This window comes from Cygnus olor, chromosome 9 (assembly GCF_009769625.2).
Source record: "Cygnus olor isolate bCygOlo1 chromosome 9, bCygOlo1.pri.v2, whole genome shotgun sequence".
Taxonomy (NCBI): domain Eukaryota; kingdom Metazoa; phylum Chordata; class Aves; order Anseriformes; family Anatidae; genus Cygnus; species Cygnus olor.
In genome coordinates, this window is record NC_049177.1 from 10,300,123 (window position 1) to 10,324,483 (window position 24,361).

The 24,361-nt window shown below is 49.4% G+C and overlaps 2 protein-coding genes across 9 annotated transcripts in view; one reads left to right on the forward strand and one right to left on the reverse strand.

The window, feature by feature from the left end:
• CEP63 (centrosomal protein 63) overlaps window positions 1-1,566 on the forward strand; it is a 37,177-nt gene extending 35,611 nt beyond the window's left edge. For all 8 annotated transcript variants that reach the window (XM_040567170.1, XM_040567168.1, XM_040567164.1 and 5 more), the window contains one exon: window positions 1,039-1,566. In XM_040567170.1, the coding sequence (XP_040423104.1) occupies window positions 1,039-1,197 (159 nt within the window). In that variant the 3' untranslated portion in view covers window positions 1,198-1,566. The remainder of the gene's footprint in view (window positions 1-1,038) is intronic.
• A 4,449-nt stretch (window positions 1,567-6,015) lies between these two features.
• KY (kyphoscoliosis peptidase) lies at window positions 6,016-20,568 on the reverse strand. Its single transcript, XM_040567179.1, has 12 exons — window positions 20,343-20,568; window positions 19,576-19,638; window positions 18,773-18,835; window positions 16,860-16,934; window positions 16,646-16,687; window positions 16,057-16,107; window positions 14,783-14,865; window positions 14,402-14,510; window positions 13,685-13,802; window positions 9,825-10,013; window positions 9,103-9,293; window positions 6,016-8,335 (listed from the first exon to the last, which is right to left on the reverse strand). The coding sequence occupies exons 1-12, from the start codon at window positions 20,506-20,508 to the stop codon at window positions 7,431-7,433; spliced, it is 2,055 nt and encodes a 684-aa protein (XP_040423113.1). The 5' UTR covers window positions 20,509-20,568; the 3' UTR covers window positions 6,016-7,430.
• Window positions 20,569-24,361: the final 3,793 nt, after the last annotated feature.

The following is a 24,361-nucleotide window of genomic DNA, read 5'->3' on the forward strand; positions in this document are numbered from 1 at the left end:
TGATAGAAGGCCAGAAAACCATGAGACTCCAGGGTTGGGAAATAACCAGTTGCATTGTCTTACCAAGACACTGAGGCAAATTTTCTGTAATGGAAAGCAGCTCTGTTGTAATTCACCTGCCAGACCCTGTGCAGGAAGCTTCTCTTCAACTCGTTATTTAAGCTTAGTTTACAATGTTATTTTTGTAAGTTCAGAACTTGTGGGTAAGTGATGCGAGTAGCAGGAACAATTCTTGACTGTAAAGCAAAGAATCTGGAATAGTTCATTGACCATCGCTAGCCAAATTGAAGTGGCATTCAGTGAGCTGCGATGGGAGTTTGGCCTGTGCTTCCCCTGTGGGACTATAGCAGACACCCATTAATTCAGGAAGAGGAGGTGTGTAAAAGAAAAAGATATTCCTGGTGCTGTTCCAGTCTGGAAGTTCTCTCTCTTCTCTGGAACCCATATTCTGAGATGCTACCGCACACTGAGATTTTTATGAAGGCGAGGAGCAAAATGTAGACCTTAAGTGAGGCTGGACTAACGCTCCCAGGGCAAGGCGACCCTTGGGATTTTGTGGTGACCTTCTGTAGAGTTATGCTATGGTTGCACAAACCACATCATTCCCTCTCATTATCTTAAGGGGAGGGGCTGGTGATTGAAGTGAAACTCCAGTTTCTCCAAAGTAAATAGCCAATTCCTGTTGATGCTTCTGGGGTCAGGGTTCCACTGTGAAGTGGAACAGCAGCCATGCTGGTGCGTGGAGAGCTTGTTTCTGTTCAGCTCTAGCCCGCCAGTTGTCTCTGTGGGGAACTGCTGAAATGGAAAAGGTACGCGTGCTGAGGTACCGGTCTTACTCCCTGCACGTTGGCAAAAGCTTTGGAAGTATTTGCTGCTGCTTGGAGACTGTTGGGAGGAACATTTACACATGACGCAAGTGTGAAATCCTGAGTGACACAATCCTTAGAAGTGTATTTAGCTGTGTGGTTTGCTGATCAGTAACATTTCTGACTGAAACGCAGAATGAGAGAATACCTGATACCCCTTTTTTCTCCTTAGTGCCCCCTGCCTACAGCTTCAGTTGGATCAATAGCTGCGAGATACCTGGAAGAGGAAGAACTGAGATCCCAGCACATCCTGGAATGCCTAGATGCTCACATTGAGGAACTGAAAAAAGAGAGTGAAAAGATAGTGAGACATTTTGGACACCAGGAGTAGTGTTTCTTCAAATGCACTGCTTTGAATGCTACTTTACTTGCATGGTTTCAAACTGCCCCTGAAGGAGGTACCTAAAAGCAGTTGCCACTGGGGCTTGAGTGAGAGGCCTTGCCTCCCGCTCTGAGCTGGATCAGCAGCAGGGATACTGAGGAATGGAAACTCCTCTCTAAATGTTTGATCTGATGGAGGGCAGTACTCCACCACAAACATTTAGTCAGCAGGCTGTGGGACACAAGGCTGCATCAGAGATGTGTGTTTGTGCACTCGGTCAGATTATGGTGTTTTTAGAAGCATTTGCTATTTTTAATGTAAAGTATTTAAACTGTATTTTATACATATAAAAGCAATGAAATAAAGCAAAGTGGAAAACCGTCCCATTTCTTCTTCATGCAAATTCACAGTATAAATTCTGTGGCTTATGTTGCCATCTCATCAGGAACTGTGATAAACAATTTTTCCATCCTTTCACTCTGTGTTCTTCAAGAAATATAATTCCTCTTCCTTAAATCCACCTGTATTTTCTCCAGTTATTTTTCCCATAGTGGAATTTCTTAATATTTCCCGGTTCATCTTGCAACTTGTGCACTTTACTGTTTGTATAGTATCTGGCTTCTTTATCTTGTTTGCACGTTGCTTGGAGAACTACAAAACAACTGAGGAGTGAATAGCTGAATTCTGATTGTGGTCACAGCCCTTATAAGATAAAAAATAGTAGTTGGAAGTGGAAAACGAAATCGGGTGGGAGGGGAACCCACAAACAAAAGAAATTCATCAGTACAGCAGATGTAATTGCAGCTGCTGTGTGAGCTGGTTATCAGCCTGCTTGAATCTAGGCAGTGTCTTGGACACTGCCCAGTCGAATTGAACTGTGGTATTAGAATACATTCGAGATGTGTTTCTTTAGTCCTTTCTCAAGAAAAAATGTTAATGAGTTAATAGAATTTGTTTCCTATGGACTTGCCTTTCTTCCAGGGGCATTCTGCAACTCTTCCTGTGGCTGAGCCTTTACAACCTTTGTCCAGGCAAACCTAGGCACAGAGGCATTCCTTGTCCCTGTCTGTACGTTTCCCATTCCTTTCCGTCAGCTTCACCTTGTCCTAAAACAGCGTAATGCCATCAAGAACTAGGAATTCAAAAGCAATCTATGTATGCAAAAAACAGCCATCAGATGAGGCAGATGTATTCAGCAAAGATGATGCCTGCGTGCAGACTGCAACTCTTTGTTGTGCCAAAAAAACAAGAATTGAAAAGGTCGAGGATTTTTGAATCAACAAGTTCTTTTATTTTGACTTTCTTCTGGAGTTCTTTGAACAAGGATAAAACCTTCAAGTCCGTTCTGACTTCTCTTTGTGTGGTCTCTGTAACAAGGCGTTCAGCTGCCCACAACTGTGGACAAACCGTGGTTGTGCATTTTGCAAATAGTCAGCTTTGGCCTCGGTTCCTCTTCAGAGCTGCCCACAGGTAGGCATTTTTGGAACATCCACCTTAACTATCCTGATCTCAAGTAAGGACTTGTTGGTCATGAGGTGTTTTGACAAAAACTGAACAGCAAACCAGAACAAACTGCTGTATCCCCTTCCCCTATAGAGCCACTGAACCTGTAGAGCCATGGAGCATCGGGTATGCCAGAACTCTTACAGATTCCTCATGTCCTCCAGCTGTGACAGCATTACCATTTTTTAAATTATACCTTTTGAACGTGCCTTACAGACTATTTTGTTTCTTGAAGACTTGATAAGTTACTGAGTGTTGCATCATGCACCAAATGCTTTCAGAAGTTAGAAGACATTTTGACTCAGTGTTTGCCTCCCTTCCACTGGAGAGACTCACCAATTCATCTTTATGTTGGCAGAAGTGAGCAGTGAAACTAAGTATGATCCATTTGTTCAATTAGGTATAATCCTGTAGTATTTATCAATTTCTAATACAGGTAATGAGCAGCTTCATTCATTGTGTTGGCTGTGGAAAAAAGAAAATAAATTCCCTGCCTGCCTCCTCCCGCTCAAACTTCCATGCTAGCGTACCACTTCTTTAGCTCCATTGCAGCCTTCTCCCTTTTCTTAAAGGTCAGGAAGAATAGTTGGGTGAAGGTCCATGAAAATGCATGCATTTTAAGTGGTGTGTTGTTTTTTTTTTTTTTTTTAAATACTATATGCTTCCATGTAGGTTGACTTTAGGTGATCTTGTTTTTAAGATCTAGAAAGAAAACAGTATTCTAGGTGAAGGCATCCGTGTTTCCTGGTATTTTATTATTATTTTTTGTATTGCCTTAAGGAATTACTCAAAAAGAGTAATTCCTGGGCATTGTTCCCCAAAGAAACATTGATTTTGTAGCAGGGGAGAAGGAGCTGCTAGTGAAGTCATGAAGAAAGCTGGCACAGATGCAGGTAACTGCTGGTTTTGCCGAAGCTGGTGCGCGTGCTACACAGCCTTTTTTGAGGTGTGATGGAAGGAGCAGTTACATTCATTCAGCAATGACTAGAAACATAGAACTTACTGCCGGAGACTATAGTCTGCATGGAGAAGTCTGATCAGAAGCTAAGCTGTGTGGACTGAGCAGGTATGTGACTTAAAATAAAGGATTACAGCGTGGTTTGTGGTGAGCCCTGTGTGGAGGGGGCAGGATGTCTTTGGCTCTAAGGTGGAAATGGTGGGACAGAGTTTGTGGGGAGAAGACGTGCCTGAAAGCTCTTTTTTCTCAGCTAGCTTAGCAATCCTTATTTTTGTTTTTCCAGGAAGGGGATTTGAGGCTTTTGTGATTCTTGGCAAACGGAAATGTGCCAGAGACCATATCTGCCTCGTAACTGGCTTGCACCTTGATGGAAGCAATCTGAGTACTTTTAAGTCCTGTCTGGTTACACGGGCCAGTAGGACTGCACTAGAGAATGTCTGGAGAGCCTGTTTGGAGAACCAGAGAATATAAAAACCAAATAATAATAAAACGTAATAAAACATTCCCAACATCCTTCCCTCTCTTGTGCCTTCTTTTTCTGGATCTGCTGTGCATGGGCAGCAGGAGGACGCTGAGCAGGCAGCGTGCAGTTGAGTAGTGCTCTCACTGCACTGCTTGAGTGTGCCTTTCTCACAGCCAGCGTGGCAATACGGAGCATCCGCCTGGATGCCCTCAGCATTTGTGCCGAGGGTGAGGCAGTTAACTCGTGAGAGATGGAAGTGCTGAGATACTCTTGCCAGAGATACAGAATTGTTCTGTGCAGGTTTTAATTTATGCTCTTTGAGAAATGGGATGTTTGCAAAACACGTGGCGTTGTCTGAATTCATCGCGCCACGTACCTGCTCCTCTCGGTGGTGTAGGGATTGCAGAAGCTGTCCGGTCCTAATGCCTACCAGGGAGAACTCAGGCTGAAGTGGGAGAGCTGATAGTGCGGAGATAACGGAGAAGGGGCTTCCAGAGGTGTTCTGCAAGCGTTAAGTCTCGGCTATACTGAAGAATGTGCATTTTTTTTAATGAGGGGGAGGAGGAAAAGACTTGTTTATCCTGGAGGGAGATGTCACAGCAAGTACAGACTTCTGAGGTGCTTTTATCTGGGGCTGCAGGGTTTCGCAGGCGTTATTTCTCTGCCTTTGCAGAGTCAGACGTCCCTTGAAATAATCGCCTGGCCCTGACAGCATTATAATTAATGAGGCTGGAGAGGTTTTTATTTTTGTCTTTGAACTCACGCTTTCAATAGCACTAAAGAATTTCTTACACACTTGCAGGGCTGAGCCAGATGTTTGCTTTCTGTTGGAAAGAGAAATGTGGAAATTCGCTTGCAATATTCCCGTCTGCAGCAGGGTAGCATCTCAAATGTGGGAAGCTGCTGTGGGTCCCGCCTGCCATTAGCGTGCTGGATGTTCCTCCACGGGTGCGGCAGTGCTTTGGGCCGCTTTACTCTGTGAATGGTTAAATGCCTGTGACTACATGTGCATGTACAACCACAGGTACCCGAGTTTTGCAGCATTTTCTATGGGGAGGAGGGAGTACTCGCTGAGGTCGTGCTAGGCAGAGGGCAATCGTGTAATAACAACCTGTCCTCTCTGCTGCCTGCTTGCCAGCCTGGGACAGAAATGGAGCACATGGGGTTTGAGAAGGGAGCCCCTGAGGCGGAGGAGCGGGGAATCAGCCCCATGCCCCGGGAGGCCCGAGGCCGTGCCAGCCCTGGTGTGAGCTGACGCTGGTGCCCCTCACGGGGTCCCGAAATGCCGGTGTCCTCCGAGACCCGGGGTGAATGAACATCAAATGCTCAGCAGGGATTGAGGCTGTTTCAGCTGGAGGAGAGCTGGAAGTTTGTGTAGCTCTGTCTGTTGGTATGCGTATAAGTGAACATCGAGCATTTGGTTGCATGAAGGGTGTACCTAGTTTGGTGCCCGTGACCCTTTTATGTGGAAAAAGGGCTTTCCTTTAGTTCCTAAGCACTCCAGGATGCCTCCTTATCCTCCTGTTCTAAGAAGTGAAGAATTTGCCTGGATCAGCTTGGCACACAGAAAGAAAGCTACTGAAATGTGTCTTCCTTGAACTGAAGAGCGTGATCTAAGGAAAAAAGATCTCTGCTATGCACCTGGATGAGCTAGGGCAGTTTGAATTTAGAGGGAACGCTTGATTTAGCCTTCAAGGTCCTAGGCAATCAAAACATCCCAGAGTTTTGCTTGCATCTGTGCTGTTCAGTCCGTGTTGCTGCCCAGGGAGTGGATACCTGCTGGGCTCCGAGGCTTGTTAGTGCCCCTGCAGCGAGCTGCTGCCAGTTTTTGAGGGCAAAGACACTTAGCTGTTTGGGGAGGACTTAAAACTTACTTCCATATCGTGTGTGGAGCCTTCTTGTCTCAAAGTACAAAAGAACCCAAAGCGTTGCTTTGCTCCTGGCATCCTACAGTAAGCTTGGTTAGCTTACGCTTTGTGTTTATTCTGGGAGCTCACGTCTCTGGCCGCCTGTGTCCTCAGTGAGGTTCTGCTACGTGAACGCAGCTCCCAGTGCCCTGCACACTTCCTGCACCTGCTTCAAGCCAGGGCTTGAGGCTGCTTGCTGAGGCAGAGGAGCCCCCCAGGAGGGATGGGAGGCGGGGAGCCTGCTGCAGGTGGGCAGCCCACGGCCGTCATGCCAAAATCCCACACCCAGCTGCCGAGGAGGAGGGGAGCGCAGGAACAACCCGCGGATCTCGTGTAGAAAATGCAGCGCCTTTGTGAGGTGGAATTCGTATCATTTGGTCAATGAAATAGAATGCAACAACAAAGCAGATTTATTTCAAATTCAAGCTCAAACATAATATCTGCCAGGCCATACTAACACAGACGTTTGAGTTTTATGGATCTTGTGGTGTGTATTTGTGGTGAGATCCACTAGAAGACCACCTTGCACGTGTATGATTTTTCCAAGAGCATGGCACTGGATGTTTTTTTTATATGATAATTATGTCACTTGGCCTGCTGTTCCATTTAGCCCCTTAAGTTCTTTAGTTCCAGTTTTGCATATACAAGTAGGAAGAATGAGCGATTTTTGAAAACTTTATTCTCCTTTTACTGTAGTTTTAATTACAGAAACACCACTATGCTTGAGATACGATTACAGTGCTAATATTACAGAAAAAGTGCTTACAATTCAAATGCTCTAATATAAAAAGGTAAAAATCATTTCGTTGAATTTAAGATTCAGTGTAGGAAGTCATTTCGCAGTATCACTTAAATTTGTAAGACAATGAAGTGCACAAGAAAACTTCACTTTGTATGTCCTTCCAAACAGTTCTCTCTCCTGGGATGTATTTTGCAACTAAAGTTATACAGAAGCCTGCTTTAAATATCCTGAAATTCCTCATGTCCTATATTGCTGCTGAAAAACAGAGAGTACTTCCTTCATCCTGCCCCAAAACTAGGTGGATTCTTCTCTTAAGTAGTCATGATAAAACTTCTCCTATGGTCCATAATTTGGAAACTAGCCATCACTGCTGATGTGCCATGATCTGTGTCGTGATAGCCAGTCATTTCCGTCAAAACGTCGGTCTGGATGATGTTACTGAAACATAGGTGAGGGTTTTATCTAATTCCTTCTACTGCCGCTCCCTTCATAACAGGATTTTCTGCCTTCTTGAACCCCTTTGAGCCCTTGATCTTGCAAAAGCGTGCAGGTGTTGCTCTGTATTTGTCAAATGAATGAACTTGATTGAGAGAACTAATGATCTCTTACAGCTGTATTGTTTTCAGGCATGTTGGTTCATACAGGAGAGCTGGAGTGAAGGAAGGGCTGCTACGGGGTCTCAACCTCATACTTGAGGACGTGGGAGTAGAAGCTGTGGTTGGCGTTCTCGTGCACCATAACGAACAACTCTGTGCATCCCGCGGTGTTGCAGGTTCCCTCCCAGAAGCCGCCTCTGCTCAGGGTCAGCGTGTAAGTGTCCTTGGCCTGAACTAGCACCTTTGATATCCCGTGCATTTTGAGTTTAAACTGCACGTTGCGATTGGCTGGCAGCAGCCCGGAGAGCGGCTCCAGTATTTCGTAGTCGTCCGCCCACTTGCTATAGGTCTGAGGGAAAGCCGGCCACTTCACTTCGGCGTTCAGGCAAGTGATGAGGTAGTTGAAGACGTAGGTATAATTGCCAGGATCTGACTTCTTCTTGGCAAAGAATTTCAGAACAAAGTTCCCTGCGTGGGGAAGATGGACAATAAACTCAACTTGGTTGCCACGATGGATTTGCATGATGTGCTGCCTTCTCCTATCCTCTGTCAGGCCGCTGTTATCAGAGTGCAGCGTGGGTAAGATGCTTATGTCCTTTCCTAGGGTGAAGGTGAAAGAACACCGTCCGTCGTTGGTGTGGATGACTGGGTCGGGCTGTGATGGCCTCAGGAACCCCTGGCGCTCTGAGAACCAGCTTGGTCCAACGGGCTGGTCTAGGTCCTTTGGGAAGTGAACGCTCTTGTCCACAGACTTGCATTCAACAACATACTGCAACACGTGGTTGTAGACCTTTTCTGGGGAGTTGGAGGGCTTGGCAAAGATCTCCAGTTCTTGGTGCCCTGTACTCTGTGGGTAGATCTCCAGCTTCATTCCATGTTTCCTCAAAGACAGTAAGCCATGTTTTTCTGTTCCCTTCAGGGAAAATGTAAATAACGTGGAAGAGCGGCAATCCACTGATATGGTGGCTGTTCCATTGACTATGAAATACGTAAGAAAAGAAACCATATAGGAGTTTCAGTGCATTTTTTTGCATGTACACACCCTGTTCCAGAAGACTAATCTGTCCCAAATGATTGTCACTTCCCCAGCAGTAAAAGAAAGAGCTGTGGCTGACAGGTTATAGCTTGTCACCTGTCTACCGAAACCGGTGCCCCTCAAAAAGAACCAGGTGATGAGTGGCCTTTTTTTTGGAGATGTGCATTAATCCTACTTTGATATCAACTGAAATGGAGCTGTGGTCCTATAGAATATGAAAACCTGTGAGAAATGCAACTGCAAGTACTGTCAGCCTGTGTGCTCAAGAAGGGCTTAGTTAGATGTGGCCAGACCCGGTTTCTAGTCCAGCAGCCATTCCAAGAAGCGTCAGAGAAAGGTGTGGGAGTCCTGCAGTACACAGACATGAGATAATCGACATCCCTATGAACCTGTTCCCAAAGTGCTTGAAGACAACATTAAGTCCTAAAATGTTGCTGCCCTTCAGTTTGAACTCTGTGTTCTCAGCATTCATAAAAATGGATAACTATTAAAATTCCTGCAGCCCTTTTAAAATCTGAAGATGGTGATCCGAAATGTGGGCTCTTTGGGGCAGTGCGGTTACCTGAATGGCTTTGTGTTAAAATTGCTGCTGGATGCTGCAGGGTGCTGAGTATCAGATAAAGAAGAGCCTAGTTATGTGTTGTTCAGCAAATCAAACTTTTGGAACACAGAAAATGGTTTTAATCTCATTTTCAAGGCAGGGCATTACCTGTTTGGATGATAGCTGTATCTGGGTGCACAGTCAGCAGGCCCAGGTTGTAGAAGTCACTGCTGTACAGCACGGTATTCTCAAATTCCTTCAGCGTCAGAGTTGGTTTGAGAAGCTGCCAATTACTGTTATTCGGGAAGTGATCATTAATGAACAGAGCTGGGTGAGTCAGAAAATAAAACTCGTTGTATCTGGAAGGAGGAGGAAGAGATAAAAGGAAAATGAGTAATTTTAAGCAGTTACTTCTTCCGCTGCACAGTGGTGATGGTTTCACTAGGAGGAAGTCAGAGTGTTTGGGGCTGCTGAGAAGCTGAGCTCTGTGGGTTTGAAACTCTCCAGGGAGAGAAGGAACCTCAGCTTTGGTTTTCTATTTCCAGGGCAAAATGCTGAGCTTTTGGATAAAACCAGGGTATTTGTACTGTCCCCTGCAACCACGGGCCCTGAAGAAAGAGGGAGGCACTGCTTGTTTGAAAGTGTGGAGGCACCTCCTCTGGGGCAGCTGAAAGCTACGAGTCCCACTGCTTGTTGCTCGAGGCCACCCCCTTTCTACAGGAATGAGCTCCCTCCCTTGGACTGGCAGCCCAGAGGCCTTGCTCTGGGCTCCGGGTGGGAAGGGGTCCCCTTGCAGTGAGACCTAAACTTTGTCCCCGATGTCTCTTATTACACCCATTAGCTTGCCTTTGTGGTAGGTTTACGTATTAAGTTAGAGAATGTTTCTCTACCTGAAGGTGAACTTGTCTGAAGTCTTGTCAACAGTGCCGCTTCCCCAGGTGCTATCGAGTAAGTGCCACCTTCCTTCCAGGTAGACGGCATTCCAGGCATGGCTGGAGTCCCCCTTGAAGACCTGCCCAATCTTGTACCCGTACCCCTTAGAGTATCCCGATAGCTTCATGCACTGGATTCCTGCGATGCTGAAAGAAAACAATGAGGTGCAGCAGGAGAATTCGGTTTTAAATCCTTCAGTGTACTTCTGTGGCAGGACGTGAGGAGCCACATCCAGCGCGTCTGCAGAACTTTAATTCTGTACTGAACGGGAGCACAACCCTCCACACTGTCCCACACCGGTGCCAGCACACCGCAGGCGCCTGCTCCGGCCGCGTGCCGCCCAAAGCACCAGGCTCATGGCGCCCCTGCCGGGCTGGTGGCTCAGCCCCAAGCGCGGCACGACCTCTTCAGCCCTTCCAGAGGCAGGCGAGTTCTCCCCAGAGAATGCCACCCGCCAGTGGCATCAGGTGGAGACTGTGCCCTTCTGGGGGCTGGCTCCGTGCAGGGCGAGCACGGGACAGCAGCACGAGGCAGTGATGCCCGAGGCTGTTAGCGTTGCCCGGTGTTGTGTAGGGGCCTTCTTTCCCTTGTAGCTTTTGCACAGAAATTTGGAGAGAGGGTCCCACGGGAGGAAGGGGCCCTTCTCTTCCAGTTCTTGCACGTTCCATCTCTTTTGCCTGATGCGCCATCAACTCAGTCTTTCTGGGGGAGGATGACAAAGACGAGGTGTGCTTAATTGCTCTCTGTCTTGTTCCTCAGTGGGATCCCTTTGATGCTCTCCACAATTAGCCCATGTAATTATAAATTAAAACTGCATTTGTTCATGCTCTCCCTAACCGTAGGCCCAGTGTTTGACACCAGCCAAGATCTCTTAGACCTCACAGGACTGTGGAGGTTGATTTAGTTTCCTTAAAGAGTGACCTTGTGCTTGTCCAGGGTACAAATGATTAGTTTCCCTCTCTCTCTTTTTAAAATAATGAATACTTGTTGAAATGTAAACAGGATTTAAATAAGCAATGTGTTAATAAGCTCTCTGCTGTTGATAGCAATGGATTCTAATATTGGCCTCGTATTTCAGCATTAATCTAAACTTACTTCACTTAGAGGATTGTCTTTTGTGTAGGATGGTATTGACATTTTTCTTCTTCATTGAAAAGTACATTAACTGTAACAGCTACCTTAAGTAACAAACCGTGCGTGCTTCAAGATCAAGACTGTCTGCATAGTGTGGGTTTAATTCAGTGAGAAGAAAAGTGATATTTATGGGGAAGATAATTAGCATGGTTGTTAAGACGCCTGGGTCTGGTAACTGAGATACTGGCTGGTAATTGGCAGTTTAGCAGTGCTCGTAGGGAGGACCACTTTATTCATGGAGGGGATGCACGTTTAGAGGGAAGACGGTCCCATCAGCTTCACCTGCAGACTTCCTAGTGCCTGGAAGACCTTGTGTTGCTTAGTTATTTGTTCCTCTGTCTTTGCGAAAAGGGAACTGAGAGTCAGCTGGGAGCTTGCTGGGCAGCCTGCAGAGAGAAGACAGAGGCATACGGGGAGGAGAGCCCCATTGCTGCTCGGTTGTTTGGATGTTCAGACAGAACACCAAGGGACACATTCTGCCCTCCGTTCTGTTTGTGCTCTCGCTTAACATAAAGCTAGTGAAGGTATAGCAAGAGTCCATGCTTGGATGTGCTGAGTTCCCAAGAGAAAGGTCAGAGCATCTCAATAAGTCTCCTTAATAAGATGGACAAAAGCACACTAAAACATCCTGTAGGAGCAATCCTGTACTGGTGAAGAGAGTGAGTGATCACATCTCCATTCTTGTATAAATGACTTTACACAGATAAGTTAACCGTGCAGAAAGAAGATGGAGAAGATCTCCAGAAATGCCTGATGTGGCAATGTGATGGTAGGAAATGCCCTAAAAGCAAGGTGGACCAGAAGAAATGAGTTAAGGAACTGTTCTCAACATCTGCTTAGTGCACCAAGGTGGTTAAACCTAAGATGCTTTTTCTTCTTCAAAAAAAGTAGGAAATAATCTGGGTCTTGCTGCAGATGTCACTTGAATTTAACGGCAGCTTCTTCCCTTTCATTTCAGGTTGGCTTTGAAGATTTCATTTGAAAAAAAGAAGCAAATCTGGCTTCTCCAGAGGGAGGCAGAATGGCTCACACTCGGGTAGGCAGTTGTACCCTCCTGCCCAAGAGCCAGGAACAGCCCTGTAGAGGACAGGGAAAGGAGAGGATGGGCAGCCTGGGCTATTTGCAGACCAACTCTGCACGAGGAGCAGCTGAGCGGGCAGTGGGCAGACCCATCGTGGGGTGTGCGGCCAGCTCTGCTCCTGTGGTTGTGCTGAAACCTCTGAAGAGCAAACAATTGTTGTGCCTTCGCTGCTGCTGCTGGTGAGCGTTTCTCCGCAGGTCCTCAGTGCTAGGCTTGCCTGAAGTTGAACTTGGGGGGACTTGTGGTGAGGGGCGAATTGGGCTGTTTGTTAAAGCTGCCTTGATGGGAGCTAGGAGAAAAGGCATGTTAGAAAACCCAAATCTGTCTCTGAAAAACTTTTATATAAGAAGCTGCTCTTTGCCTCTCACCTTTATGCTTAGACTCAGCATAAGACTTGAATGGTGCATGAGAAGAAAGAATGAGGAAATTGTCTTGCAAGAAGGAGATGGCTTGGGTTATAGTTTTTCAGGAGAGGAGCTGAAATATTTAGCTAATTGTCAAAAGTGATAGACTGGATGACTGGGAGGTTTCCTGAATCATGGAATGAATAATCAACCTGGATCTGAAGAATGAAGGATGAATCAACAGAGCCTTTAAATAGTAAAAAAGATCCTTGGAAAGATTAATGTTTTTAATGAACTAAACATATGCTTTCTAATGAACAGATGATAATTTACCCCACTTCTAACCGCTAATAACTGTTTCATAAGATGCAGTTATAAATTCATACTTCATCATCCCCTTTCTTTATTTTACTCTTTGGTAAGCAGGATCAGGTATCGTGGGATATGTTATTGGTTGGAAGCATTTACCACATTAGCATCATTAGCATCTGTCACAGTATTTTTTTTTCAAATCTGGCCTTTTCCGTATAGATTTTGTTTATCTAATGGTGAAAGCCTTCCCAAATCTTTTTGGATGGTCTGGAAAGCCAATTGTTACTTACATGTGCCAGCAGATGACTGATCTTTAATTTTTCCAAAGCTTGTCGGTGGAAGCTGGTCTACTGAGAAGGGGAAGGCACAGCACTCCCTCGCAAACCCGTGCTCTAGGAAACTACACGACTGCTTTCTGGTGCTAGGAGGCCCCTTCCAATTTTGTGTCCCTGAGTCATCAGGGCCAGTCATCTCCTGTGGACACCCTCTTTTTGTAGGGCCGTCCCTTCCAGCGGAGAAGGCATCAGCAGGAGCTCGCCCAGAGCCCTCTGCAGGGGCTTTGCCTGCCTGTGCCGCAGGAGCATGCTGCAGGCAGAGTTTCCTCTTGTTTGAGGCTCGCCATGCTTTTAACCTTCACATACGGACACTCAAAGGAAAAACCTAGCCTCTTCTAACCGAATTATCTCCGTGTTTTCATCTGCCATTATGTTAATGCAATGCGAAGCTCAGCAGATGGCACAAAGCAAATTATGCTGGGGAGGGGAGGGGGAGGGAGCAAAATTGACCTTTCCAGGACTTGCTGGTTTCCCACAGCATGGTTTGAAAGCTGAAGTTCCGTGTCCTGCTTAAAGTCACATCAGTCAATGCAAAGGCAGACAGAATAGGCACGGAGATGACAACAAATGTTAACCCTCCCCGGCACTGAATGTTCCCGAGCTTAATTTACCTGCACATTTGCTGAAAGAGCGCAGCGTATCCCTCACAAACGCTCTTCCCCCTCCGCAGCACGTCTATGGGACTGCACAACCGCTGGCTTTTGTTATGGAAGCCCACTACGTCGTACTCTGCGGGAAGGAACACAGGCTAAAGTTCATCCAGAAGCCCGAGGCAGCAGGCTCGGTGGGCAGCAGAAGCATCTCTTGCTTTGTTTTCCACCTCCACGAGCACAAACAAAGCGAGATGAGCTGCAGCACATATGGCTCGTTTCATTTTTTTAACAACTGATTTAAATCCACATCTTCCCCTAAGAGTTTGTGCGTGTCCTATGCAAAATGCAATCAGTCTGCAAATCCAGTGGTGCTGGAGGGCTCTGGATGTGATGACCAAGCCTCTGGTGCTCGGCAGCCTGGCTTTGTGCTTCAGCTGCTTTGATGATAGGGACTGGTATGGTTGCACCCTTGAATAAATCAGGTAGGCGTTACAGAGCCATCATACGGAGAGAAACCATTTGCCCCTTGTAGGGCCTGGCAGTGCAAGGAGGGGGAGTGTGGAAACAGAGATGGTGAGATAACCTCTGAAGGTATTTCTGGATAAATATATCCGGAAAGCGTTCCTTTGCGCCTTCTGTGTGAAACCACCCACAAAACACAGAGTGAATCGCAACGGCAGTGTAACAGGACCAACAGCAGCAGCGTTATCTTCTCCATGGAAGACCTCAACCTACCTATGTGATGGCATATCCACATCCATATGACGCGGACTTTCTCCAGGTCAGTCCGGGCTTGTTTAAGCAGGGCTTGAACAAGCTCCTCTATGCTGCTCTTGACGTTCACCTGTTTGGGAGGAGGAAGCGTTGGGTGAGATTGGGGTGAAGAAATGCTGTGGTGGACACCCCTGCCTTCCCCATCCCTCGTCCTGCTAAAGCTGGTGAGACCCCACCTGCCAGGATGCTGCTCTAGCTCGAGCTTTGTTAAAAATAGAAACATAGAGCTGTAATTCCACGTTTCAAGCAAGATGTATTTTTGGTCACAGGTTCCCTCCCAGAGTGGGATGTCTGCTGCTGGTGTATGCAGGGAAGAGGGACGGAGGCAGAAGCGAGACTTACTTTTAATGCGTAGGCATCCAGCTTCTCAAATTGCTGCAGATCTACTGGCATGGATTTCAAAGAGGATTTGTCCCATGGATACGCTGGGAAGAAACAAGCGGGTATTGTCTGGGGAAGGGAGGGAGGGAGGGCTGTGGCTTCCCCCAGGGCCATGGCAGAGCCACTGCCTGTCCTGCAGGATGGCCAGAACTGGTGCCTGGGCACAGAGGACACGAGGGCACCCGTGGAGGCTCATCACTGCATGTCAAGCAGGGCTCATCGCCTCTGGTCTAGTGGAGTTTGGGCAGGGCGGGAGGTGCCCGGTGTCTTTGGTGCTGCGTGGTAGCACTGAAAATCCCTGGGTGCTGGATGTGAGAGCACAAAACACTGCAGAAACATCAGGGAAAATTTGTGCTGTGCAATCCTCAGCAAAGCAAGACTTTCTAAACAAAACCAGCAAAGAGCTGGGTTTCTTCACTCTGACACCTGTGCCTGCTGCGCTCCCCCCCTAGCTCCCCAAAACTGGGCTCCGGCTCATCCCCCCAGCTCCAGCCCCTGGGGAGGCGTCCATCTCCCCTCCCTTCGCAGAGGGGCTATTCCTGACCTGCAAAGATGCTCTGCTAACATGAGCCCTGCTCTTCTCGGAAACCCCTGCCCCGGGGAGGGATTATGGGGCTGGGCGCTGGGTCCTGCCCGGCCCCCGGGGACGGTGCTGCCTGCCAGCAGGACACGGGCCACCGCGCTGGCTGCCCTGCCAAAATCAGCCTGCAAGCACGCCGCTTCTGCTCCTGTAACAGGCTGTTTGTTTATCTCCGTTTTCCCTGAAAAGGGCTATTAGGCTGACCTAAAGAGAGATAAAGCAGATTTACACGCTTAACGGTTCCTACTCTACACCACTCTGAAAATTACTTTTTGCCTTTTGGGAACTGGATGTTTTCTTAAAATTGGTTATCGGTTTTCATCTTTGTCAGGTTATAGCTGCAAAGGCTCCCCGCAGATGTGGGGTCCAGAATAACTCAGGCAGGCTCACGCTGTTAGCTGGGCAGCTTGGCAGTGTGCATTGTGCCCCTTTGTGTGCACGAAGATGTGAGACCATCCCCATCCAGCCTGTGGGGTGGTCCCGGAGCCACCCAGGACTTGTGCGGGACTGGGAAGCTGGACATGCTCGTGTTGGTAGAAACCAGATCACACCTCTGTGCCCTCCAGGAGCAGAGCAAGCCTGTTTTGGGGAGAGATTGGGCTCCCTGTCTGGGGCTGCACCCCACTGGCACGGGTTGGGTGCAGACAATAGTTACCATGCAGGTCTTTCCCACTTGGTGGCTGCGGGGCTTCAGTCCTTTCGAAAACTGGAAAATTGGAGAAGGAAGAATGAGACGAGCAGTTGTTGGCAAGAGAAAAAGAAGAAAGTGAAAAGGGTGAATTCTGGGAGTCCCCAGGCTATCCCCAGGCTCTGCAGACACTGTGTTCCCCGGCAATTGGACGCCTCCCATTGCAGCCCCGGGGCTGGGAACATCACACCCCAGCCAAGGCACCGGCGGCATGGACAAGCTGGAAGCCTGGATGCCACATGGGGCCCCTGCGCTGGCTTGGCCATAGATGGTGCCTCTGCAGGCAGCTGCTGAGGGTTTCTGATGGCCCCAGATCATCGCCAGCTGTGTTAACCCCACCTCAGGAAGAGAAGGGTTTTGCTGTCACCAGCAGCTGCTTCTCAACATCACCACACCCACCCACATGGGTACGGCCACTACCGGGCAGTGTGGCCAGCGCCCAACCCCAGGGGCTGGTGGCAACTCAAGAGCTTTGAGACACCAGCCCCACCAGGGGAGGAGGGAGCCACCTCCTCCCGGGAGCAATTTTCCTAGCTCGGATGTAGGGCAGCCTCACCTTTGTTGTCCTGGCCTCTCAGGCTGGGCAGCCTCTGGGAACCTGCAATGACGCGGGCACAATTAGTGAAAGCGCTGCGGGGCAGTGGTGATCAGCATCCCAGCTCCAGGGCTGCAGCATCGCCCGCAGCTCCTGGGGGTCCCCGCCGGTGTGGTGCCCATGAAGGGAGGGATGTCCCCTCGGCCAAGGGCAGGTTCCCTGGCTGGGAACGTACCTTTCCTGAAGGAGAGCTTCTTGAAGAGCTGCGGGGTGGTGTTCCTGGGATGGACCTCCACCGTCACCTGGGTTCCTGGAAGAAATGATGACAAATGTGCTCGGAAAGGGAACACAATCAGCGAGCGGATGTGAAGGAGGGCAGTATTGAGCCAAAGGGTCGGCATGCCAAACCTGGTCACATTCACCCAAACATCACTGAAATGACACAACCTTAGCAAAACAGATGGGGCACCTCTGCCATCTGTGAAGGTACTGATGTGCTCTGTTTTCCTGGCAGAACGAATAAACCATACTGTAAGAAAGCCTGTAGTCACCTCTGACATGGTTCTCAAAAAAATTCTTAGTTCTCAAAAAAAAAAAAAAAAAAAAAAGGAAAGGAAAGAAAGCCTGTTATAGTGTAGCAGGTGTTGAAGCAGATGATAATAAAGCAGAGGTCCTCAATGAGGATCATGTGGCAGCTTAAAGAAGGGGTTTATTGTTGTATTAAGTAGTTCTTGATGGAGATACAGTAAACAGAGAATCAATGTCTCATTGATTTTTCTCAGAATAAAATGAAAAAAGGCTCAAAGCGATGGAAATGGCTTGGTTTATGGTATGAAAACCTTTGGAAAAGGCCATTGCCTGCAATGGGCAGCGCTGGCTGAGAGCATCGTGCTCTGCGTGCCATGATGCTCCCAGACAACCTCCCTGGAAATTCGGGGTCTTTTGCTTAAAGCTTCACTCTGACCATGAGAGAGAGAGAGACAAGGAAAAATTCAGGAAGTGTTATAGGAGCTACCTGAACGTTTTGAAAGAGGCTGCATTTGGGGCAAGCGTTTTAGGAGGTTTCAGCTACCTGAGTTCCCACGTGGGTGGGCTTGCTGGGCCAGGCAGTACGAGGTTATTTCGGAGATGAAAGGTCAAGGTGTGAACGCACTTTGGGGCTGCCAGCATGCTGTACCTGCTGCCCCCAGCAGCTCTAGCCACAGCCTTGTGGCTTTTGAGTTTTTTCCCTAAAACCCAGCTCTTGGGAGCAGCTAATTAGGTAGGAATCTGCGCTCTCATTGAAGAATAAGTTTTTCTCAGAATTTAACTTTTTAAAAAGATTTCTTTTATCTCCTGTGGTTTTGCAGAAAAGTTTGATGTCCTTAAATCCCAACAGCAGAAGGCAAGAAAGACTGTAAAAACTATACAACCCTTTAAAATCCTAGAGCTTGGCTCCAATTCTGGGATGTTTGCAGGTACCAGGGGGACAAGATGAGGGCTGGTTGGTGTGTTTTGTTTGTTAATTTAAAGGTGAAATGATGTTGTTTCTCAAAGGCATGTCTTTCTGCAAATAGTATGATTTCCTTAGATTTTTATATTTTGCAAGGGTGCTATTTCTCAATATTATTCATATCTGTGGATTTTTGTGGGCTTTCTTGCCAATTTCCACTTTCTCAATTTTCCCCCATAAATTAGAATTCTTTGTTTTCCAAGAAACAAATTTAGCACACAGGAATGCTTTCTCCCAGAAAGCTTAAACAATGTTTAACAAATGATAAAAAGTAATCCCACAGTAAATGTTCAAAGTGCTGCACCTGTTTCCTTAAAAACTAGTGAGATGAAATGGTTGCTGATGTTTTTATGGTGTTTTCTGCTATTCCTAATTAAGACGCCCTCCATAAGGAACTGGGAAGTCTTTAGCTGTGAGCCAAAAGAGCGCGTGAAACTTGAGATGGTTCCACCAGGAGAAATAAGGATGTTTGTCTGTCCTGCTGCTTGCCCCCTTCCATCTGCACTGAAATATCTGGTGTTGGTTAGATCCATGCTGTGTCCTGGTTTCCTGCTTGTTTGGGGTGTCCTGTTGGTGTGTTTGTTACGAACCAGCTTGAGCAGGAGCTCGCTGAAGCCCTGTTCTGAAAAACCCGTATACTTTGGCTGGCCACTTACCTTCATTTGTGTACGAAGTAATGGCTTGCCTCTGCTTGTAGGGCTCCTCGGAGGCTCGCTGGCCTGTTCGTAGGGAGAAGAACATCTCAGTGCCGTGAGGAGAGCGGAGGCCCCTGTGTCAGCTTGGCGGCGCAGTAAGGATGAGGAAGGTGGCTCGCTCGGGGCACAGGGCGAAATGATGGCATAGGGTGAAATGATGGGATGTGGCCCTGCTCCGGAGGCTGGTGCCCAGGTGGGGTGGTTTGAGAAGGGCATGGGCTGGAAGCGCTGGAGCTGACCTGCCCTTCCAAGTGGTGGTTGCCCAGATTTGCTCGCTACATCGGGCGCAGCCGAAATGTCAGGGTGCCACAGGCCTGCGTGCTTGGGGGTGTGGAGAGGTGCGGGGTGCCTGGAAGCAGTAAGGTCCCTGAGCGAGAGCGTGGCTCAGTGCTCCACATCTCACCCACAGCTCTCCCCTGTGTCCCGTGCCGGGGAAAGGAGCCCATCGAGATGCTGATTCGGGAGGAACGTGTTAACCTCTGTGGTGCCAGGGGAGCAAGAGCGCTGCCTGCTCTTCCAACACTGGTGTCACCAGCGCGTGTCCCGGCCCTGGGGTGTAGGAGAGCATGCAGGGGACCCCCCCCCCCCATGACCCAAGGACCCTGTGCCCACTGAAGCCCCCCCAAGGTGCTGTTAGGGGATGGTTTGCTTCAAACATGTTGCAGCTTGAGGCAGAGCTGGGCACTACAAGCTTGTGGACGGGTGCTGTGCGCTGTTTTTCGGTAGCGGGGTGTTCCCATGTGCGGAGTGAGGACATAACTTACCGCTAAGGTCTCTCCCCTGTGATGGTTGTGGTCTGTTGTTTCCATTTCCATCATCCTGCAAACCTGTAAAACATAAATATGAGGCTGTGCTAGCACAGCAGGGTGTCAGCTGGGCGTTATTTCCCAAATATGCAGATGATTGCAGCGGTTGGGTCTGTCCCTACAGCTCCCTTCCCTCTGGAGACCCAGACCCAGCAGGCATCAGCCCATCTGGAGGAGCCAGCCTTTCCCTAAGGAATTTGAGCAGAAACACTCCTTTTCTCTTTTTTTTTTTTCTTTTTTTTTTCCTCCTTTTATTCCTGCAGGGAAGGTCCCCTTGCATTTGCAGAGCATGTTCTCAGCTTTTTGGAAGATCCCCTGAAGGCTAGGAGCTGGGCCAGGGAGAGTGGCACGGACTGGAGCTATAAATGGCTCGGGGCAGCCACCTGTGGGGACAAAGCCTGCACACCCTTTGCACACAACGCTTTTGCCCCTGTGCTCAGCAGCTTGCAGGGCAGGGCGAGGTGCATGCGTGGTCCTCAGCGGTGGCCCGCGCGTGTCACCTCCTCCTGCAGCCACAGTGGCACGTGCCAGTGCCTAGAAGCGTGCAGGAGCAAAGGTCTCTCCTGCAAAAAAAAAGGGGAAGTTTGGGCATTTTGCAGCACATCTCTTAAAACAGGAGGGAGAGGTGGAGGGGGAAAAGCCCAAGCCCTGCTCCCAAGCTGCTACTTGGTCCCAGCAAGCAGCTGGCGCCGCACCTGCAGCCCTCCCCTCCCTTGGGGCTTTACCTGTGCTGTCTGTCTGTCTGTCCCTCTGCCCTTTCTGCTCGGGGCGGACAATAAGCATCATGTTGATCGCCACGGCGTTGGGACCTTCCTTCAGGTCCACGGTACCCATCGTGGCAGGGCCACCGCCGAGCTGCCGCCACGCCGAGCTGCCCCACTCGGTCACCATCCGTGCTCTGCCAACGCCAAGCCCTGCGAGCTTCCTACGGCTGAGGAAGGAGCCGCGATTCGGACGGGGGCTCTGGTTTCAGAGCGTGCCCTGGGCTCCCCCTCCCCTCGCTCTGCCCTTTCGGCTTTGAGCACTTGCCTGCACTCAAATCCCCCTCGCAGCTCTCTTGGCTTGGGGGGGATTCGCTTTCCCAAGCGGGCAGAAATCCTTAAAAGGCTTTCCCTTCTGATTCTGTCCCCCCAGTGGAAACTTAAAGGATGCTTAGGGACAGAAATAATAATAATGAGTGCTGTCCAGGGAGGTGGCTTGCTGCCGCGAAGCTGCGGCTTGGTGCAGCAGGGGGAGAGCTGCTGGAAACGGGGTGCACAAGCAGCCATTTCAGGGAGGGGGGGGATCAGCCTCTGCAGGGCTGCCTGGCACACCAGGCAGAGGGAGTGAGGGGAATTGCCCAGCGCCAAAGAGGACATCTGAACAAATCTCCCTCCCTCTGCCCCCACCAGCTGGCTGCAGGCGCACCAAGTGGGAGCCAGCGGCTTGCAGAAAAATCCTGCTTTTCCAGCAGCTCCCCCAGCCCACAAAATGGGGCAGTGCCGCAGGGGTTAGCAGCTCCTGCAGCCCGCGGAAGGGGCTGGCAGGGAAACGCTTTTCTAATTTTATCGCTGGCCCCTGTCCCACCGCGCGCGGCCGCTGGCCCAGGGCAGCCTGGGCACCGCTGGGCTCACCGGGCAGGCTTGCCCAGCCACCTGGGGCTTGCCCGTCTCCGCTCCCTGAGATTTATGGCTGCGGTGACTTTCTGCTCGCCGCTTTGCCATCTGCCTGCTGGCCTTTAACGCTCCCTCGCCTGGCTCCAGCCCTGGCCTTCAGCACCCTTTCCTCCCCGCCGTCCCCCGGCCTCTCGCGTTATGCCATGAACGTGAGCCGGAGTGGGGTAGGCTCCCAAGGGAACGCTGCCACTGGAGCTGGATGTGAAGCTGATGCGTTTTGTCCACAGTCGTGATGATAATTTATTTCTTTTAATGGTGACTTGGGTACTCCTGGGCCGGCACCAGTAAAGTCACCAGCACTGCTCTGCCATCGCTGTCACGGCTGCCCCTGCCAAAACGTGTGTCCAGAGAGAGGAGAAAATTTGGAGAAAGTTCCTGCTTTCCTAGAAATAACGATCATCAGGAAGAAGGCGTTTCTTCTTGGAGGGCTTTCTTGCATTTTTCTTTGCTCGTTTATCCCAAGGGGGATTTCTGTTAGTGTTTTTATCACGAAGTGCAGGCTTTGCTTGCAGCAGGCACTGCTCATAGGATCACAGAGTCATTCTGGCTGGAAAAGACCTTCAAGATCAAGCCCAACCACCAGCCTGCCCCACCGAGTCCTATCACTCCACCATGTCCTTTGGTGCCAGTTAATTGCCCCGGCCACAGCACCACGGCATTCAGGAGGTTTTTAAAGCCCTGCAACTTCTCATGCATGGGAAATGTGTCATTGGCCTGAGATAAGGTCACGGCCAGCAACATCTGTCTGTGTGCCAGGATATTTTTGAAGCTAAAAATTTGCATTTTGAGGAGGGAAAGGAGAAAGGCTTTTATTGTTGTGTTGATTTTAAAATAAAGGCAGCTCTTTGAATTTGCTGCGGGATGCAAAACGTTCACCTAAGTCCCAGGGAGATGAATTAATGGCCAGAGAACAAGAGAAGCTATCAGACTGGCATGATTACATGTATTTACCACATAGCTGTCATTTCTCCAGGGGTGATCTGGGGGAAGGAAAGCCCATACAAATGTAGAACAAGAATTAGGTTATTTGAGTCCCATTGGGTGGAGAAGAAGATTGCAGGCTGCCTCGCTGAGGAAAGCGCTTTAACTCTTCCGCAGGCGTTTTGCGGCTGGCGTGTCTGGCGGCTGTGCAGAAGGGGCGGTGGGAAGACCGAAGATGTTTGAGGGTCTTTTATGTTCATTTGAGCTTAACAGAGGCCACTGCAGATGACCATGGCCAGAAGAAGCGTGAGGGTGGCCCTTCTGCTCGGGGCATGGTCTCCGGAGGAGCTTGGCCTGCTCACCCCTGGGAGTGGGCTGCCCCCAGGCACTGCGTCCCCTCGGCCGTCACCAGCTCCATGTGAAGCCTGGGGACGTGAGGCCCCCCGGCAGGGGTAGGGCAACTGTGGTGGGCCAGCCCCAAAGGGCCTCTAGGTCGGGCCTGGTCCCTCACAGAGGCCTCTGGCAGAGGCCCGAGGCTGGCATGAGAAGAAAGCAAAGTGTACAAGGCACCACCAAGGCGATGTTTGCACAGCCCTCTCCACAAAGATGCCCAAGATCCATCTCCCAGCTCAGAATAGCTCATTTAGAGCTCGTTAGTCTGTGCGTGTGCATATATATTTGGTGTCTGTTGTTAGTTTTTTGTTTTTCCCCACACATTGCTTTGCATTTGCAGCCATTGAATCTCAGCTGCCATTTTTTCTCAATTGTGGGCTAACTTTGAAGCGCCAGGCTGTGTTCGTGTTGCACCAGGTGTTACAGTGGCATTCTGATGAGTTTTAATCTACTCTTCTGGCCTGTCCTTTCCTTCTCCCTCCAACAGAGCTGCAAGACACTGTGCTTATTCTCCTCCCGGCAGCCTCCAAACCACAGATTGCACAAATGCTCTGTTCGCTTTGCAGCTTCTGCTGTGTCAGCAGCTGTGCTTTATGATTTAAGACAGCAGCAGAACTTTCCACTGAACCATAAACCCCCGTGCTCGGTTTCCTGGTATCCACACAGACAGGAGGCTAACGAGTGGCTGGGAGGGTCCCATCGAGGGGGGTCAGGATGAATTTAGGTCACAGCAGGATGATGAGGCTGGGTGGTGTGCGCAGATGTGAAGCGGGTGCCACAGCCCCCAAGGAAGAAACACCACGGGGATGATGCTTTGGACCTAGGGTCTACTTGCCTCCTTTCTCAGTGTGAGAACACGTGAGAGAACATGTGTTTCTGGTAGCAGGAGGCATCTCGGATGGTGTTGCTGGTCCATAAAAGCCAAGACAGGTTGGTCCCAGGCTATTGCTATGGCACAGCACGGTCCATCTCCCTCCAGTGGGACATGTGGCACTGCACGGACACCCTGCCCTTGTCCCCAGCACAGGGAGGCACCAGCACATGAGCTAACCTAAGGCTGTTATTTTTTTTTCTTTCTTTTTTAAACAAGCAAAAAATACCAACATTTGTGTTCTGCGGCAGAGACCTGTAAGCGTGGCTGTGTTCCCTCACCTTGCCATCCCCAGCCTTGACATTTTGGGTCCCTTCTGCAGATGGCTTCCCGTCTCCTCACGCTGCGGCAGCTGGATGCTGCTCTGTCTGAGCAAGAGCAGGGCACACGGAGCTGCTGAAGGGCTGTGAGCAGAACATCTTGCAGCACTGGGAGCTGTGCTGCCTTGTGTCAGAGCATGGATCTGCTGACCTTCAGTGTGCTGCTCGGCTTGCTTTTTGTTGCTGGCTTTTCTAGAGGGGCAGAGCGATCCTGGCTGGGCTGAGGACCATCATTAAAGCACTGATCCCCTTAAAATCTCCAAACAACTCCTCCTTTGAGGGCAGACGGAGGACCTGTGATGGACCCCATCCATCTGACATCACGTGGAGGCCAGCGAGCTCTCCTGGCCACTGCTGGTCCCTGGAGAGGTTTTTTCCCCTCCCAGTCACCATGGGACCAGCTCCCGAAATGGCCCGTTCAGCCTTTCTGAGGCAGTCTGTCCTTTAATCCCCATTTGGGACTTGGGGATTGCACCTCAAGGTGTCCTGGTAACCTGAATTATGCATCAGCCATGCCATGGGGCCACATGCTTTATTGCTAACCACTGATTTAACATTGCCCCTGGACAAGCTGGGTTAACATA